This window comes from Gopherus flavomarginatus, chromosome 12, assembly GCF_025201925.1.
Source record: "Gopherus flavomarginatus isolate rGopFla2 chromosome 12, rGopFla2.mat.asm, whole genome shotgun sequence".
In the NCBI taxonomy this organism is placed as follows: Eukaryota; Metazoa; Chordata; order Testudines; family Testudinidae; genus Gopherus; species Gopherus flavomarginatus.
The window spans coordinates 5216640-5235442 of NC_066628.1; the positions used below are offsets into that span (position 1 = coordinate 5216640).

The window sequence follows — 18803 nt, forward strand, 5'->3', positions numbered from 1 at the left end:
CTGGAGACATTTTTCACTTCCCCAAAACACAGTTTGTTTGTTTTTTTAATGAGAAAGAAAGTGGAGAATCTGGAGCACAGGAAGGCAGCAGCGGCAGGGTGAGCGTTTGCTGTCCCACCACATCCCCTCTCACTTGAGCGCTGGTTTATCACAATACAAGCTCTGATCTAAAACTCAATGAAAGTCTTTCCACTGACATTAAAGCCTGTGAGGTGCCCCGATACTACAGCAGTGGGGACCATGTGAGTATGATGGAGACAGCCAGATGTCAGTGGGATTTGGATCAGGCCTACAGAGATGTCGGTTTCTCAGATGCCCCTCTGCCTCTCTCAGCAGCTGCACCAGCAAACACGGGAAGAGTGAACAGAGCCAGATTCAGCCTGGTGCCCAACACCATCCGCCTTGGCTTAGCCATCCTGGTTCTCTGTGTATTGGGGCTGATTGTGGGAGAGGTGAGTGAGCCCTGCTGCTGTGGATGCCTCTGGAGGGCCTGGGGAAAGGATTGGCTCTCAAGCTGAGCCACGCCAGCTCTGTGTATTGTCCGTTAGGGTGTGTGGACCAGATCCTCCAGTGGAGTAAACTGGTGTTGGGTTAAATCTGGCTTTGCAAGGCCTGGAATGCAAATAGTCAGTGAAACACCATTTCTGCAAACTGTGCAATCTGATCAGTGCATCCTTGGTCACAGCTTTCTCCATAACTGCTGTTTGGTGATTGCTGGTAGAGCCTGAGGGGAGATACACTTTGGAAATTAGACAGGAGGGTGCATGTGTGAGGGAAGAGAGAGCTAGATTTGAGGGACGGGGGCTCTGCCCTGGCAGTGACGGGGGGTGGGGGGGGACAGTGTTAATTTTTAAAAAACAGACATTTTTTCACAATGTCCTATAACAAATAAGAGGCATTTTTCGCCCAGTTCCCCCCATGACTGGCCTGGGACCAGCACACCTGGTTCAGCACACCCGGTGGAGTCAAATGTACCTAACTGCCTTCTCCTCCCCACCCAGGCAGTTTACAAGCCAGCTGGCTGCTCCCCGCACCACCTGGAGGAAAGCCAAGAGAGGAGCTGGAAACTCTGGACTGAGCCTCCACATGCCTGGATCTGCAGCACTGAAAATCCCCCAGTGGTCTAGTCTTGTGTCCCGTGGCCAACGCAGGATGCTTCCAGGGTGGGTGCAAGGATGTTTCGCACCCTAGGCGAAACTTCCATTTTGCGCGCCCCCCGAGTCCTGTGGCAGCTCTCTGCCCCCTCCCTCACCCTAAAGTGCCTCGTCCATGGCAGCTCCCCACCTCCCCCGCCTTGAGGCGCCCCCCCTGCAACAACTCCCCCTCTCCGCCCTGAAGCGCCCCCCAAACCCCATGGCAGCTCCCCTGGCCCAGGGAGCCGTGCAGCAGCTCCTGGCCTCAGCTCACCTCTGCTCACAGCTGTTTGGCGCCACTAGCCTAGGAGGGAGAGAAGCAGAGCGGGGCGGAGTGCTCAGGGGAGGAGGTGGAGCTGGGGCAGGGAGCGGTTCCCCTGCGTTCCATGCTCCCCCCTTACTTGCTGCAGGCGGCCCTCCCCTCACGCTCCTGCCCAGCTCCCTCCACCTAAATGCCGATGACGACTGGGCCGGCCGAAGATCCGGCCACCGCGGTCACCGCTGAAGAACCCGAAATGCCGCACCTCAAATGCTAGTGCCCTAGGCGACCGCTTAGGTCACCTAATGGGTTGCACCGGCCCTGGATGCTTCTGAAAAAAGCAAAATACGCCCACCTTGCCACACCCTGGGCGCTGGTACTTGGCAAGGACTGCACTAGTTCATGGTGTTTGATCACCCACATGGCACTAACACAGCCTGGCAGAACGACCACTGGGCCCCGTTAGAGTTTTCTTTCAGCAGCAATGTGGCCTAGTGGCTAGAGCACTAGACTGGCCCTGCCCTGAGGAGAGCTAGGTTCTGTTCTGCCACCAGCTTGCTGTGACCGTAGCCAAGTCCCGTCCCTGCCCAGTGCCTCAGTTTCCCCATTGGGTACAATGATGCCAACTTGCTTTGTGAAGCGCTTTGAGATGTGTTGATGAAGAGAACCAGATTATTAATTAATTATTATTATTATTTTAGCTCTTTCCCACGAGGTCAGATACGACCCCAGCTCTGGAGGGGCGCCCCATTATTGACAGAAGAACTCCGGACCAGGTTTACAAGGGTCCAGCACTCACCATTGGGGATGGAGTTTTCAGTTCCCAATTAGGCACTTACGTAAGTGGGCCAAGATTTTCCAGAGGTCTCAGTGCCCATCATGCACCCAACGCGCTGAGCCCTTTAGACGCTCTTGCCCCGATGGTGGGAGCCGAGCCCTTCTGACAGTTCCAGCCCTCTACAGGTGACAGCTGCTTATATGGGTCAGTTTCTACCTACTGGTGAAAGAAGAACTCTTTACCTCTGCCCACTGCACAAATATTGTCAACAGTCCTAAAGATCCAGCTTAGGGTTGCCAGTTTTGGTTGGACATGTTCCTGGAGATTTCATCACCTGACATAATCTTTAATTAAAGACTGCTCTTTAATTTCCTGGCGACTCCAGGACAATCCTGCAGGGTTGGCAACCCTAATCCACCAGCATCTGACTTCTGCAGCAGTGAGTTCCACAGGTTGTGTATATGTTGCCCAAAGTAGTTCCTTGTGTAGGTTCCAAATTAATGGCCCATTCTTTTCATCTGCTTATCAGCACTGGAGACAAGAGTCTTTCCAGGCTGTAATCCAGTGGTTCTTTCAACCTTTCCAGATCACTGTACCTCTTTCAGGAGGCTGATTAGTCTTGCGTAGCTCCAGGTTTAATCTCACTTAAAAACAACTTGCTTACAAAATCAGACATAAAAATACAGGAGTGTCACAGCCACACTCTTACTGAAAAAAATGCTGGCTTTCTCATTTACCATCTAATTATAAAATAAATCAATTGGAATATAAATACCACACTTACATGTCAATGTATGTTCTATGGAGAGCCGTATAAACAAGTCATTGTCAGTATGAAATTTTAGTTGTACTGACTTCGCTAGTGCTTTTTATGCCACTTGTTGTAATATCTAGATGAGTCGATGTACCCCCTGGAAGAGCTCTGCGTACCCCAGGGGGACGCGTATTCCTGGTTGAGAACCACTGCTGTAATCATACCGATAAAGATTCTACCATCTGCCCCATCACTAAGGGACAGGGTCTCTCCATTCTGTACACCTTCACCAGCACCCAACATAAAAACAACAGATCTGATTCTCCATAGCCTGGCGGCTGGTGCCGTCCTTTACACCGAGGTGCCTTGAAGAGCAAGTGGAACTGAGCCGATTCCTTTTTGTCCTACAGGGACTGGGACATGGAGAACAATTGATCACTGGCCTCTTTATAGCAGCCCTTCACAGACTTGAAAATCGATCATGTCCCTTTCCTGGACCCACCCTCCTCTTTTCCAGGCATTAAGCCCCGGTCTCTGCTAGAAAATTAGGTCAATTGCACTAGCTGGTCACACTAGTGGGTGAAAAATGCACATACTGGGCAGCGTAGCTAAGCCAACCCAAGTTCCCCTGTGAACAGCCGCCATTTCTCAGGCAGGTGGACAGGCAGTGTCTACACTGGAGTGGCTACAGCGATGGCGGGGTAACCTTTTAAGTGCAGACTGTCTGGCCCCACAGTTGAAATGCATATGTAAAGGCAAGCAGTTAATGCTGTGCGTGCATTCGGAGGTCAGGCACAAACCAATCTTTTAGTGAAGCTTTTAGTTGGTTTAAAAAAGGAATTTGCCCAGACAGGCTGATCTCCTACCAATATTTTAGTTTGTTTTACACCAGCTGAAGTTAGAGAGGGAGAGAACGAACCAAGGAGCAAACCCAAACTGAAAAATAGCTTCACACTCACAGCCCAGATGCTATTTTTAACTGCAGTTAAAGAAGGTAACTTTGGAGAGGCCACGGGCTTCTACGAACAATGAAAAAGGCCCCATCTACCTGCTTCCGTGTCAGCAGCATCCATCACCAGGAAGGAAGTTTGCTAACTCGTTTCCTCAATGGAGCTTGACAGAGGATTCCAGGGGTGTGGGTGTGTGCATGTGCTTTCCAAATTCCCCTTCTGTCCCTGATCAGTTCTGGGAAACTGGAGGGCAGGATCCCCCATGTCTCCAGCAAACACTTCCCCTCCAAACCTCACCACCCCATTGCTCCTGAAAACACCACCCAACAGGGATCCCCATGAATCTGTGCTCCAGTTGCCCCCCTTTTCCTTCAGCAGAGCTCCCTCCAGCACCCTGTCCCTGGGGAATCCCAGTGCAGGGGTCCCCTTGCCCCAGACTCTGCAGAAACTGAGAGCTGGTGGTTCCTCTCCCCACCCCTCAAAGAAGTGAAGTTTCCACCCCAGAGAGGGAGCCCCCTCCTGGCCTCTTTCCCAATTCCTACCTGGGGTGGGGGCACTAGCAATCTGTCTCATTCTGGCTCTGCAGCTTGGCCCTGATGGCGTTTTCCCCAGGAACTGCAATCAGAGAGGGTGTTCAGCTTTACAGGGCAGGCTGGAAAATTATTGAATTGGCAGCACTGCATGTAACTAGCTAGTTGACCGCTCGCATGGGCGGCAGGTTTGTAGAAATTTTGGTAGTGCTCAAACTCCGCCCCCACCTGCCCAAGGCTTTGGGAGGGAGTTTGGGTGGGGTAGGAGGTCTGGGGTGTAGGAGAGGTGCAGGCGCTGGGAGGGAGTTTGGGGGAGGGACGGGGTTTGGGGTGGGGCTGGGGATGAGAGGTTTGGAGTGTAGGAGGGGGCTCAGGGCTATGGCAGAGGGTTGGGGTGTCGGCTGTGGGGTGAGGCTGGGATACAGGAGGGGGCTCAGCGCTCAGGGTTGGGGCAGATAGGGTGCAGGGGGATGAGGGCTCTGTCTGGGGCTGGAGATGAGGGGTTTGGGGTGTGGGAGAGGCTCAGGACTAGGGCAGAGGGTTGGGGTGCAGGGGAATGTGAGGGCTCTGTCTGGGGCTGGAGATGAGGGGTTTGTGGTGTCAGAGGGAACTCAAGGATGGGGCAGAGGGTTGGGGTGTGGGGGTGAGGGCTCTGGCTGAGGCTGGGGATAAGGCATTTGGGGTGTTGGAGGGCTCAGGGCTAGGGTAGAGGGTGCGGTGGGGGGATGAAAGCTCTGGGGTGGGGCAGAGCTGGGGATGAGTTTGGGATGCAGGCAGGCTGCTCCGGGGACTCCCCCCAGCCCCTTCCCTACCAGCAGCAGCGAGCTCTGCGTAGGGCAACCAGATAGTAAGTGTGAAAAATTGGGACAGGGGTGGTGGGTAATTAGCACCTATATAAGAAAAAGCCCCAAATAGCGAGACTGTCGCTATAAAATCGGGACACCTGGTCACCCTAGCTCTGGGGGAGGAGCCCCCCTTTCCCGCTCCCCTCCCCAGCAGCACACTCACCCCCACCACTGTCATTGCAGGTGCTCCTAGGGCCTCTCCCAGGTCCAGGAATCTCCCTCGCCTCCCCTGCGGTGGGTGCCTCCCCTGCTGTTGCCCCTGACTGTAGCCTCACTAGGGGTGGGGGATGGGGCTACCTCCTTGCCCAGCATGGGGCAGGAGCGGTGACGGCGGGGGCGGGGGCTGTGCTGTTGGAGGGTCCCACTGGAAAAGGGAAGGGTCTGAGGTGGAAGGGCAGGCTCAGAGTCAGTCTGCCCTGGCAGTGGGGGGGGGGGCACTAGGACCCTACGGCAGCGGTTGCTGCAGGGAGGCAGCATGGAGCTGCACAGAAGAGGCGGGGATGCTCTGCTCCCTCTGGGGCCAGCGACGTGCATGGGGCCAGCAAAGGGGAGAGGGCTGGGGGACACTCCAGGGAGGCGTGGGGTGACCCAGCCCCAAACATTGGTGGAGCTGGGCCCGCGGGCACCATGTGAGTCTATAACTTGCCACCCATGGGTGGGGGGGGAGGATGTGGGGACCATGGGAAGCTGAGTCTGATAAAGCCCATCCCAGGCAGCCTCTTGACACCCAATCGACAGGATGAGATGAGAGTGGGGTGATGGTGCACGTGGGCTGGTACAGTACGTGCCCCCGTCTGCATTGCACAATCCCAGCTCCTTCTAGGGACTCTTCAGAGCAGGTCCCCTTGCTCCTTCCCCACCCAAGGGAGGAGGGAATCTCAAAGACTTCCAGAAAGAAAAAGAAAGGATGCCCCAGAGGAAAAGTCATGGCTTCAGTCACTGCAGGGCATGTGGTAGCAATCTCGTGGGGTGGGGGCCCACTGGTAGGGTGACCAGATGTCCCGATTTTATAAGGACAGTCCCGATATTTGGAGCTTTTTCTTATACAGGCTCCTATTACCCCCCACCCGTCCTGATTTTTCACACTTGCTGTCTGGCCACCCTAGGCAGTGGGGAGAGAGCAGGAATAAGGGAGTCTCTGTCCAGCAGTGCTGGGAACTCTGGGTGGAGTCCCCCTGGCTTGTATCAGTTGTGCAAGGCGTAGGAACCAATCAGCCTCAGAGACAGAACAATGGGGTAACAGGCTTGTTTCATTGAAGAAAATTGTTGATGCCTGTGACCCAGCGGGAGGGGCTCAGGGCTGTGGGAGGGGCTCATGGCTGGGGCAGAGGGTTGGGGTGTGGGGGTGAGGGCCAAAGGGTGGAGCTGGCAATGAGGGGTTCAGGGTGTGGGAGGGGGCTCTGGGCTGGGGCAGGGAGGTTGGGCTGCAGGAGGGAGTCAAGGCTCTGGGTGCAGGCTGTGGGTGGGGCTTGGGATGAGGGCTTTGGGGTGCAGAAGGGCTCAGGGCTGGGGCAGAAGGTTGGGGTCAAGGGGGGTCAGGGCTATGGGGTAGGGCTGGGGATGACAGGTTTGGGGAGCAGAAGGGGGAGCTGGGTTGGGATGCAGGAGGTGGTCAGGACTCTGGGCTTGGGGTGTAGGCTCTGGGGTACAGCTGGGGATGAGGTGTTTGGGGTACACGAAAGGGCTCTGGGTTTGGGGGCAGCTCAGGGCTGGGGCCAAGAGAGGGAAAATTGCTTTTGTAGTGAGCCAGCCACTCCCAGTTCCCATTCAAGCCCAAATTAATGGCATTAAGTTTGCAAATGAAAAAGCAATTTTCCCCTCTCTTGGTACTGACACCTCCTCATCAATTAGTGGGAGTGGACCACATCCACCCTGATCGAACTGGTTCTCCTCTTGTAAGGTAAATCCCTTCTCTTCAGGTGCCAATATATATTTATGCCTCTACCTGTAATTTTCACTCCACGCATCTGAAGAAGAGGGTTTTTTTTACTCATGAAAGATTATGCCCAAATAAATCCATTAGTCTTTAAGGTCCCACTGGACTCCCTGTTATATTAAGTGAATGGTTTATGTATTATTGCGGGCCAGGGTTGTGTGTGATCTCTCTCTGCAGGGAAGATGTGATGTGAACACTGGGATGTGTTATGAACTTCAAAGGACTGTAGCGAACCACGTGCCGGACAAGAACTGAGTTTGGGACAAACCAGGTCAAGGGGGTTGCCTGTGGGAACCTCTAGGGGGAGGAGAATGCAAATTTCCCAGTTCCACATATGCAAAGCCCAGGCTTTGGAAGCTGCACCCCACCACGGAGAGGGGCATTTTCTGCTGCTCACCTGGACCGGGAATTTGAGCAACAGAGGCTCAAGCCGGATAAAGGACCGACTGATCGCTTCATGGGCTGAGCTAAGGCTGTTACAAACTTGTAACCACAGAAAACCCCTGTGTGGGGTGTCAGGGACTGACCCCTAGTAGAGGCCCAGGGGGTCGTTGCAATGGGGGTGATCTCTGCTAGGTGTATTCGTATGTGTGTTGGTTCTTTTATTGTTTTTAATATCACAGGCGCTGACTTTCATTTTTCTGGGCGGCTGTTCCACCCCAAAGATGAGGGGGTGGGGCTATGAGTCACGTGTGGGAGGAGGGAATGGAACTTTCCCTCTTGGGTACAGGACCAGCCCCACCTACCACAATATGGGGCTTGGCTGGACCCAGACCTTGCCCTAGGTGACCCTGGTGTGCTCGGGAGGTAGGGGGGCTCCTGCCCATGTGGCTTGTCCTTATCCAGCTCTCACTAAACAGGCCTGGGGGCAACTCTCCTGGGCGCGGGGGTCTCACTCTGGACTGGATGGAGGGACGGGCTGTATGGTCTCTGCTCAGCCACAGACTAGACTCTAGTCTGAGTTCACATAGCCTGGGTCCTGCTGGTCCTTCTTGGCCCTGAGCTCTCTAGCCTGGGAGCAAGGACCCAGCATAGCAGCAGCACTGCAGCCCCCTCCCACACCTTGGTGGGTGGGTGGCTGGCTGGGCCCCATTCTCCCCCAGCGCTGGGGCTGCCACCCCATGGTCTGAGCCAACTCTAACTTTTTTGCTGCCCCAAGCAAAAAAAGAGCACCACCCCGACGTAACACCCCCCCCCCAGAAGCGCCAGGCCGCGGAACGCCCACCCCCCCGAACGCAGCGCCACCAAAAGCCCCGAGCGCCGCACCAGCCCCTGCCCCCCTGAGCGCCACGCCGCTGAAACACGCCCCCTGGCTGAAACAACAAACAAACGAAAAACCCCCTCCAGCGCTGCCCCGCCAAGCCAAACCCAAAACTCGAGTGCCACCCCACCGCAAGGTGCCGCCCCAAGTACGTGCTTGGTCAGCTGGTGCCTGGAGCCAGCCCTGGACGTGAAACAGTTACAGGCCTTGCAAAGGATCGGTCCCTGCTCAGAGGAGGGAGGCGGCTAGCTCCTCTCGGAGCAACTGGCACAGAGCAGGGAGGTGGCACTGCCCACGGTCACACACATTGTGGCGGCAACAAAACCCCCCAAAGAGACATTTCTCCAAAGTGAAGTCAGGATGAAGCCATAGCAACCCCAGGTGCCTGTGCCGAGCTTGCATTCCCCTCAGGACACGGGGCTCGGTGCCTGCCCACTGCAGACACCCCACAGTGCCTTGAGAACGTCACGGGTTTATTTTCACTTTGTAACAAAACATTTTAGAAAATTCATTCGAAGCTGCTCCCCCCAACCCGCAGCCTCTCCATCCCTCCAGCCAGCCCCTCCCCCATTTCCCACAAGCCTGCATTGAGTGCTGGCATCCCTCTGCTTCTGTGCCCCCGCCCTGGCACAGCTGGGCAGCTGCAGGGCGGGTTTTGGCTTGGCTGGGCCACACGTCAGGGCCCAGTGAGTTGGGGCAGCAGATCGGGCAGCACCAGCCAGCCAAAGAGGAGAAAAAAGGGGGTCAGGCACTGCCTGGGCACAGCCTCCATCCCCAAAGCCCCCACCCTGCAGGAAGCTCTGTCCCCATGTTGCTACGTGGGGCTGGAGAAACCGTGAGTGCTGGCAGCAGTTTCACTCACACTCAGTGCCTGGATGGGTCCAGCCACCCTCATTCCTGGGCAGTGGGCGGGGAGTGGCCATGCAAGAGTGCACACTCTGGTCAGGGCCAGGCCAGGCCCATCCCAGCACGAGGGGCGTGGGAGGCACCGGCTGCCGGTGATGTCCTGGCGGAGGGGATGTCACTCAGCAGCATGCACCCGCTGGTGCAGCAGGAGGTTGGAGCTGCGGGTGTAGCAACGCCCGCACTGCCCACAGCAGAAGGGGCGCTCCCCGGCATGAGAGCGCTGGTGGGGAAGCAGGGCCGAGTGGTGGCGGAAGCAGCTCCCGCAGCGGGGGCACTCGTGAGGTTTCTCGCCCGTGTGCCGCCGGCGGTGCTCCACCAGGCTGGCCAGCTGGGCAAAGCGCTTCCCGCACTCAGCACAGGTGTGGGGCCGGGCGTCCGTGTGGCCTCGCTGGTGCCGCAGGAGGTTGGCCCGGTCGGCGAAGGCCTGGCCACAGTCAGGACAGGTGTGGGGGCGCTGGCCAGCATGGGCACTGCGCTGGTGCTGGCGCAGGTAGGAGCTCTGCGTGTAGCTGCGCCCGCACTCCTCACAGCGATGGGGGCGCTCGCCCGTGTGCACCAGCTGGTGCCGCAGCAAAGTGGCGCTCAGGGCAAAGGCCCTGCCGCAGACTGGGCAGGGGAAGGGGCGCTCGCCCGTGTGTACCAGCCGGTGCCGGAGCAGGTGGGCACAGTGGCGGAAGCGGCGGGGGCAGTCGGGGCAGGCGTGGGGCTGTTCGACACGGTGCGTCCGCAAGTGCCGCGCCAACGTGCAGCGCAGCCCGAAGCTCTTGCCGCAGTAAGTGCAGGCATGGGGGCGCGGGCCGGGGTGGGCACCCTGCTGGTGCTGCGTCAGGTGGGCACTCTGCCGGAAACTCTGCCCGCACTCCCCGCAGCGGTAGGGACGCTCGCTGGTGTGCACGCGCTGATGCACCAGCAGCGCCGAGCTGCTGGCAAAGGCCTTGCCGCACGCCAGACAGGGGAAGGGACGCTCGCCTGTGTGCGCCCGTTGGTGCGCAGCCAGTGCTGCGCCGTTGCAAAAGCCTTTGCTGCAGGTGGTGCAGACGTACGGCCTCTCGCTCGCATGCCGTAGCTGGTGCCTGGTCAGCATGGCACTCTGCCGGAAGCTCTTCCCACAGTCGCCGCATTTAAAGGGCCACCTGATGGTGGGGTCTCTGTGCCGCGCCAGCTCTGCATCAGTGCTACCTCCCGGCACTGCCTCCTCCACCCTTGCACCGCCTCCGGGCGCCGCTTCCTCTGCCCCTGCAGCAGGGTCTTTGTGCCACGCTCCCTCCACCGGCTCCACATCAGTGCTAGTGCCGCCCCTTCCCGGTGCCGCATCCTCTGCCCTGGCCATGCTCGCCAGCCCCTCACCTGCAGGAAGAAACGGGCAATCAGGCCTGAGCCGTCCCCATGGGAGGCCAGGGCCTCAGCTACGGCAGTCAGAGCCTGAGGCCCCGCCCACCTGGCCCCACCCCTCCCCAGAGAGGGTTTCCGAGCTGGGACTGAAGGGGGCGGTCACGCCTCTTGCAGTTTTTTCAGGCTGCTGCTGACTCAGGCAGGTGTCAGCACCACCCAGCTCACGTTCACAGGCCTTTCTTCGGCTCTGTGTGGGCTGGAAATATTATTGGCTTTTTCAGTGAGAGCCAAGACCTGGCTATCATATGGCTCTGGGGGCCTTGGCGCAGGTGGTGGGATGGTTGCCAGGTGCACATAGACCAGGGAGAGGGTGGTGACAACCTCGGAGAGAAGCTGGGCCAGGAGGGCTTGCAGGGGTGGCTGTGGGGGTCCCAGCTGCCCTCACCCCTCTCAGCTGGGCTTATTTATCTCTCACCTATTTGGGGGCTTGGACAGCTCTTGTCATCCTCGCCTTTGCTGAGATCTGGGACCTGCAGCTCTTCCCCTCGCTCCATCCACTATCAGGATCGAGGCCTTGCTGGGAGAGATCAGAGCAGGTGGGATCCAGGTAAATACCCACCCGGCTCGGCGTTCATCTGCCACTTGGGGCTGGCACGGACGGGACAGCCAGGAAACACCCGTGGAAACACAGGAGAGTCAATTCAGACACAAACAATCAGAGTGGAGGGGAAACGATCCCAGGGCTCCCTGAGCCATAGTGCCAGCGTGGCCCACAGCCGTTCGCTAACACAGGGGTAGAAAAGCCCCTTGAATCAAACTGGCTCCAGGCAGCGCCAGGACTGAACCTCTGAACGGGACGGGTGGGAAACAGCTGGCCTGGCTACGGCCACCCTGTGTGGTGAACACCAACTCCGTGCAAAAGAGCAAGCCAGGGAAATGCCAGTTACCTCAGCCCACATCCCGTGAGCCAACGGCCCCACCGGGGACCCCACTGCATGGGGCAGAGCCAGCGATCCCCGCGGTCACAAGGGGGAGGCAGAGATGCCTGCACTTTCCAGAGCAGACTGTGTATTCAGGCTCTGCAGGGCCTTCCCGAAAGAGCCCCCAACCAGCCCCAGAGCACAAGACCTGGCCACCAGAGCTCTACAGGGAACGGCTCTGTGGTCTTCTGAGCCACAGGGCCCTGAGTGTGCTCCTGTTGGAAACGCGACAGCATCACCCCACTGGATTCAATCTAGCGCCTGACACTAATGAGGAAAACCCCCTCACTTCACAGCACGCCCAGGGACCCTGCTCTGCCACCCCCACCGCTGGGGCGGCACCTCAACTCCTTGGCACAAGGAGCGCCTTCGTTCTGTGCTCGTGCAGGGCCCGGCGCCGTAAGGCCTGATCTCCAAACGGCTCTACTGCCAGCCAAAGAGCAATCACCAGCTGGTGCTGTCATCGCAAAGCAGCACCTCGCCTGACTCCTCCTCATCATAGGCTTGGAAAGGACCTTGAGAGGTCATCGAGTCCAGTCCCCTGCACTCGTAGCAGGACTTGGCATTATCCCTGACAGGTGTTTCTCTAACCTGCTCCTAGAAATTACCAATGATGGAGATTCCACAGCCTCCCTAGGCAATTTATTCCAGTGCTTAACCACCCTGACAGGAAGTTTTTCCCAATGTCCAACCTAAACTGCCCTTGCTGCAAATTAAGCCCATTACTTCTTTATCCTCAGAGATTAACGAGAACAATTTACCTCCCTCGTCAGAGTAACAACCTTTTTATGTACTGTCAGCATGTCCCCTCTCTGTCTTTTCTTCTCCAGACTAAACAAACCCAGTTTTTTCACTCTTCCCTCATAAGTCATGTTTTTTAGACCTTTAATCATTTTTGTTGCTCTTCTCTGGATTTTCTCCAATTTGTCCACATCTTTCCTGAAATGTGGTGCCCAGAGCTGAACACAGTATCCAGCTGAGGGCCTATCAATGTGGAGTAAAGCAGCAGAATTGCTTCTTGTGTCTTGCTTACAACGCTCCTGCTAATACATCCGGAAATAATGTTTGCTTTTTTTGGCAACAGTGTTACCCTGTTGACTCATATTTAGTTGGTGATCCACTCTGACTGTCAGACCCCTTTCCGCAGTTCTCCTTTCTAGGTAGTCATTTCCCAGTTTGTACGTGTGCAACTGATTGTTCCTTCCTATGTGGAGTACTTTGCATTTGTCCGTATTGAATTTCATCCTGTTTACTTCAGACCATTTTTCCAGTTTGTCCAGACCATTCTGAATTTTAATCCTATCCTCCACAGGACTTGCAACCCCTCCCAGTTTGGTATCGTCTACAACCTTTATAAGTGTGCTCTCTACGCCATTATCTGAATCACTGAAGATATTGAACAGATCCAGACAGAACCCTAACCCAGAACTGATCCCTTTGGGACCCTCACTTGTTATAGCCTTCCAGCAAGACTGTGAACCACTGATAACTACTCTCTGAGAATGATTTTCCAACCAGTTCTGCAACCACCTTATGGTAGCTCAGAGTGGATAAAAATCTATTATTAAAAAAAAATCAGATTTTTTTGATAAAATGCTTTTTTGAGAAAAAATCCTGTTTAATGATAGTTTTAATTAAGATACATTATAGCTCAAAGATCTCTCATCATGCAATAGGGATTATAAATTCTAATCCTATAGTATGAGACAATATATTCATGTCATGTTTAAGAAAAGTTTTGTAAATGAGTTCCAATAGTTCACTGATTAAGGACAGAATCTTATGGGGTTCCAGGGGCTTCTGTATAGATTATTTAGGTTAATCTTGCTATCTACCCAATGGGACTCAGTGCTCAGCCTAGAAGATACCATCAGAGATGCTTAGCTTTGCAGTTCTCCAAATTTGGATTTGTGTCTCCAGAGATAACAGGCTTGAATAGATCTGCACAAGGAGAAGTTGTCTGGAGATAAATGTGAGAACGGAGGAACAGGTAGTAGAAAGAAAAGTGAAACTGTTTGAGCAGCATATTCCAGAAGCCTTGAGGTCTTTCTAAGTGTATCCTTCATTGCTTTGAGATCTACCATACCATTCTCTCACTAGAGGGGAAAACCTATAATGGCAGCAGGCCATAAAAGAGATCCAGTTTGGGAATATTTTAATGAAGTTCTGCTACCTGTGGGTAGGACAGATATGGGTGCAAAATGCAAACAGTGCAACAAAGAAATGCAAGGCCTCATTGACCGAATGAAACATCATGAGAAGCGTTCCTTCTCAGGAGGAAGCTGCCTTGAAGATGACAAAAGCAACATGTCTGAACATGCAGGATCTTGAGGTTGGTAAAATTTTTATTTCATACTTCTTTCTTAAGGGCTGCCTGTCTTCCTTCTGGACTATTCTTGAATTCTCATGTTTGAGCAAAAAATATAGTTGTTACCCTACGGTACTATCCTTTTAGATGCAGTTGTGATAAAAAAATAAATAGCTGAAATAGGCAGATCTTCCTTCACTTTTAAACTAGTACTGAGTGTCAGTGAATGCAACGAGTAATACAAAATGAGCAGTACGGTAATAAATAACTGCATTGCCTTATTTCATCTAATAAATAGCTGAAATAGGCAAATCTTCCTTTTACAATTTCACCTTTAAAGTAGTACTGAGTGTCAGTGAATGCAATGAGTAATACTAAATGAGCAGTATGGTAATAATAATTAAATAACTGCATTGCCTTATTTCATTTAGGAGAATCCATCCTCAACATACAGGATTCTGAAGACTATCCACCTTCAAGATCACCATCATTTTCTAGAGTTTCAGAGTTATCTGCCAATGACAGTGTTTCAGTCACATCATGTATGTCACATAGCCACAGTAGATCACCTGTAGCAAAAAGGAAAAAAAAAATCTCCATCACCCAGAAAGAATCATAGATAAGTTTGTGATAAGAACCAGTAGATTACAAGAAGAGGTAATTGATGAAAAAATTGACAGGCTTGTTTATGCAACAGACTCTCCTTTCCGTATGATTGAGAACCCACACTTCATTAACATGGCTCAGTCATTAAGACCAGGATACAGTCCACCAAACAGAGCAGATGTCGCAGGCAAATTGCTCGATAAAATGTATGAAAGAGAAATTGAGTAGTGTGCAAAAGGTCTAGGAGGTGAAATTGTTAACCTGAGTCTTGATGGGTGGAGCAATGTCCACAATGATCCTGTTGTATGAGCTTGTGTGACGACAGAAGAAGGGAATGTCTTCCTTACAGAAACAATTGATACATCAGGAAATGCACCCACAGCAGAATACGTACAAGAAGTAGCAGTAAAAGCTATAACAAACTGTAAAAAAAATTTCAAGTGTCTAGAAGCAGTTTGGTCACAGACAATGCTGCTAATATAGCCAAGATGAGAAGAAGTTATTTAGAAGAGAGTCCGAAGTTAATAACATACGGTTGCAGTGCTCATTTGATGCACCTCCTTAGCCAAAGACTTCATTGCTCCAGAAATAAAGGCTAATATCGAAATTGCAAAATACTTCCATAACAACCACTTTGCAGCAGCTGCTCTGAAAAAAGTGGGAGGAACCGAGCTAACTCTCCCACAAGACGTGCGATGGAACTCAGGAGTGGACTGTTTTGAGCACTATATCAAGAACTGGCCTAATCGGATGACAGTTTGTGAAGAAAATCATGAAAAAACAGATGGCACCGTCACAGCCAAGGTTTGGAAGGAACTGAGTGAGACCTTAAAAAGAGAAATATGCAATGACAGAGTTAAATTACAAGCATTAAAAAAATCATATGGGACAGGCACCATCTCCAGCTCATTTTCTTGCAAATATTCTCAATACTTGGTACCAGGGTCAAACCTTAACTGCTGAAGAAGAGGAGTTGGCTATGACATGGACATGCAGCGATCATCCCTCCATAATGCCAACTAGAATAAACTTCAGAGCTAAGGGTAAGCCATTCAAGAAATACATGTTTGCTGATGTTTTCAAGAAAGTCACACCAGTGAACCAGTGGAAGTCACTTAAGTACTTGGATCTGGAGATTGCTGAAGTAATAATCTCACTTTTAACAGCAGTAGCTTCTTCTTCTGTCGGTGTAGAAAGACTATTTTCTTCATTTGAACTAATTCATTTCAAATTGAGAAATTGTTTGGAACCTGACAAAGCAGGAAAGCTTATTTTTCTTTTCCAGAATATGAACAAACAGGAAAAATGAAGGTTAAGATGACTGAGTTATCTGCAGAAGCCAGTATTTTAAGTTTCTCATGTTGACCCTGTAAGACAGTCGATTTAATTTTTTTTAAATTTCATTTAACTAATTTTAGTGGAAAACAATTTTAAAAAACTTGAATGTTTAAATTTAAAAATTCATAGGCTTGTTTTGTTAAAATATTATATGTTTGCTGTTGAAGAGAAAAATCCAGAATACAGAACATTGTTATTTTAGTTAAATAAAACAATTAAATGTTTGTCTGGTGATGTTCTCCTCCTAATACAGCATGACAAGAAAATCCTCCAAATATTAATGATTAACCTGTTGAATTGGAGATAGTTCACCTCCCAATGACTTCATAAATATCTGCTTCAATTACCTTTGGTAAACGAACTAACCAAAACAAACATTTCCTGATATAGCTGTAAAACTAATCTGAAAAGTTTTCAAAATAAATCACTGTTTAAAATGTATAGTGTGTACCTTTTAAAAATGAAACCTACATCTACCTCCCAGTTGTGAAGAATATGTATTAAGGTTACATCAACCAACAAGAATGCACTTTTATGTAGAAATCTATTATTTAAATCACTAGTCAGGAAGACTTGATTTAAACCATGAATTAAATCATGATTTAAATCAATTTGATATAAATCAAATCCACCCTGCACCCTCATAGAGCCCTGCACAGAAAGCACCCAACCCCCCACCACACACACCCCTGCACAGATACGGATCCCCCCTTTCCCCCCCAGAGCCCTGCACAGAAAACACCCAACCCCAAACAGCCCTGCAGACACATATCCCCCCTTTCCCCCACAGAGCCCTGCACAGAAAGCACCCAATCCCCCACCATACACACCCTGCACAGACACCGATCCCCCCCACAGACAGAGCAGCCATACACACTCGGCACAGACACCGATCCCCCCCACAGACAGAGCAGCCATGCACACCCTGCACAGACACCGATCGCCCCTCCAGACAGAGCAGCCATGCACACCCGGCACAGACACCGATCGCCCCCCCAGAGCAGCCATGCACACCCTGCACAGACACCGATCGCCCCCCCCAGACAGAGCAGCCATGCACACCCTGCACAGACACCGATCGCCCCCCCAGAGCAGCAATGCACACCCTGCACAGACACCGATCGCCCCCCCAGAGCAGCCATGCACACCCTGCACAGACACCGATCGCCCCCCCAGAGCAGCCATGCACACCCTGCACAGACACCGATCGCCCCCCACAGACAGAGCAGCCATGCACACCCTGCACAGACACCGATCGCCCCCCACAGACAGAGCAGCCATACACACCCTGCACAGACACCGATCCCCCCCCACAGACAGAGCAGCCATACACACCCTGCACAGACACCGATCCCCCCCACAGACAGAGCAGCCATACACACCCTGCACAGGCACCGATCCCCCCCACAGACAGAGCAGCCATACACACCCTGCACAGGCACCGATCCCCCCCACAGACAGAGCAGCCATGCACACCCTGCACAGACACCGATCACACACTCCCCCCGACCCCTGCACAGACACAGGATATTCCCCCCAGCGCACCATACCAGCTGTCCCGGACCTGGCTGGGAGCGAGGCAGATCCCGCGGGCTGCAGCTCTGCATCCCCGGTGCAATGACCTGACCGAGGGGGGGGACGGACCCAGCTGGCTGCAGCGAGCCCAGAGCTGCCCTGGAAGGGGCTGGGAGCCGCTTGGCTACCAGCCCCGCCCCGCTTCCGGTCCCTCCTGCGCTCCCGGCCCCCGCAGGACCCGCCTTTACCGTGCTCCGGCCGCAGCCCGCGCCCTCCACCCCCCTCGGCTCCAGCCTGGCCTCAGCTGTTTACCAGGGGCCTCGCCCGCGGGCCGCGGCGCTGCAGCGTGGGGACACCTAGCGGCCGCAGGCGGCAGTGCCGGGGCAGGGCTCCTGCCTCTCCCCGCGGGACTGGCTGCGCTCACGTCGGCTTTGCCCCGCTTCTGAACCTCCCCTGCCAATGATCGTCTGGCCAGGCCCAGCTCCTAGGGAAAGTCACTGCTAGTTACAGATCTCAGGGCAAGAGCCCCTGTTCAGACAGGTCACCAGCGTCCCAGACTGGCCTGCACTGCAAAGCCAGCGGCCTCATTAACTGCCTGTTGATGCCAATACTCCACAGAGCAGTGTGTGGCTGGTGGGACGTGACAAACTGCCACCCCACGTAGCATCATAGACGATTAGGGCTGGAGGAGACCTCAGGAGGTCATCATCTAGCCCTAGGTCTCACGGTCCTCCTGCCTTTCGGATAGAGCCTGACCCCTTTGCAGAGGCACCCAAGGGAATTAAATTATCTGGGCAAGATCACACCCTTAGGGTCGGGACCTTTGAAAAGCCCAGCTTGGAAAACTTTTGGGATTGTGAAAAATGCCTGTATATTTAGGTTGTAAAGCAGCAACCCTGTGTTCAAATCACTCCACATTTCCCAGGAAAATTGCAGCCTAGATCCAGCCTTGAGGCTGATCTGAGTTTTTTTTTGTTTCCAGCCCTACGTTTCTATGATTTAAGTAGCTTCACATTGTTTTTGAAGTAATATGATGATAAACAGCCTATGGTGGGCTCAACATAAGAGGCATATCTGGGGGCTGTTTGACTAATGGCTTGATACCATGTCTGTGGTCAGTATCTAGACACATCCACTACATATATATAAACACCGTTTTCCCAGGAGCAGGAATGTTTACATTTACAGGAGATAATATATATGGAGATATACCTATCTCACGGAGCTGGAAGGGACCCTGAAGGGTTCATTGAGTCAGCCCCCTGCCTTCACTAGTAGTACCAAGTACTGATTTTTGCCCCAATCCCCTAGTGGCCCCTCAAGGATTGAACTAAAACCAGGGGTTTAGCAGCCCAATGCTCAGTGTTACCCT

The 18803-nt window shown here is 53.2% G+C and overlaps 1 protein-coding gene and 2 long non-coding RNA genes across 3 annotated transcripts in view; 1 reads left to right on the forward strand and 2 right to left on the reverse strand.

Moving 5' to 3' along the window:
• The first annotated feature begins 339 nt into the window (after positions 1–339).
• LOC127032363 (uncharacterized) lies at positions 340–2826 on the forward strand. Its single transcript, XR_007768767.1, has 3 exons — positions 340–452; positions 1002–1163; positions 2094–2826. It is a non-coding gene; the product is annotated as an uncharacterized LOC127032363 (long non-coding RNA).
• A 6641-nt stretch (positions 2827–9467) lies between these two features.
• On the reverse strand, positions 9468–11295 carry LOC127033115 (zinc finger protein 501-like). Its single transcript, XM_050920919.1, has 2 exons — positions 11160–11295; positions 9468–10699 (listed from the first exon to the last, which is right to left on the reverse strand). The coding sequence occupies exons 1-2, from the start codon at positions 11236–11238 to the stop codon at positions 9468–9470; spliced, it is 1311 nt and encodes a 436-aa protein (XP_050776876.1). The 5' UTR covers positions 11239–11295.
• A 3077-nt stretch (positions 11296–14372) lies between these two features.
• Positions 14373–18803, reverse strand: part of LOC127032359 (uncharacterized) — an 8371-nt gene continuing 3940 nt past the window's right edge. The window contains exons 2-3 of the long non-coding RNA XR_007768761.1: positions 17467–17538; positions 14373–14541 (exon numbers count right to left, since the gene is read on the reverse strand). This is a non-coding gene — a long non-coding RNA (uncharacterized LOC127032359). The remainder of the gene's footprint in view (positions 14542–17466; positions 17539–18803) is intronic.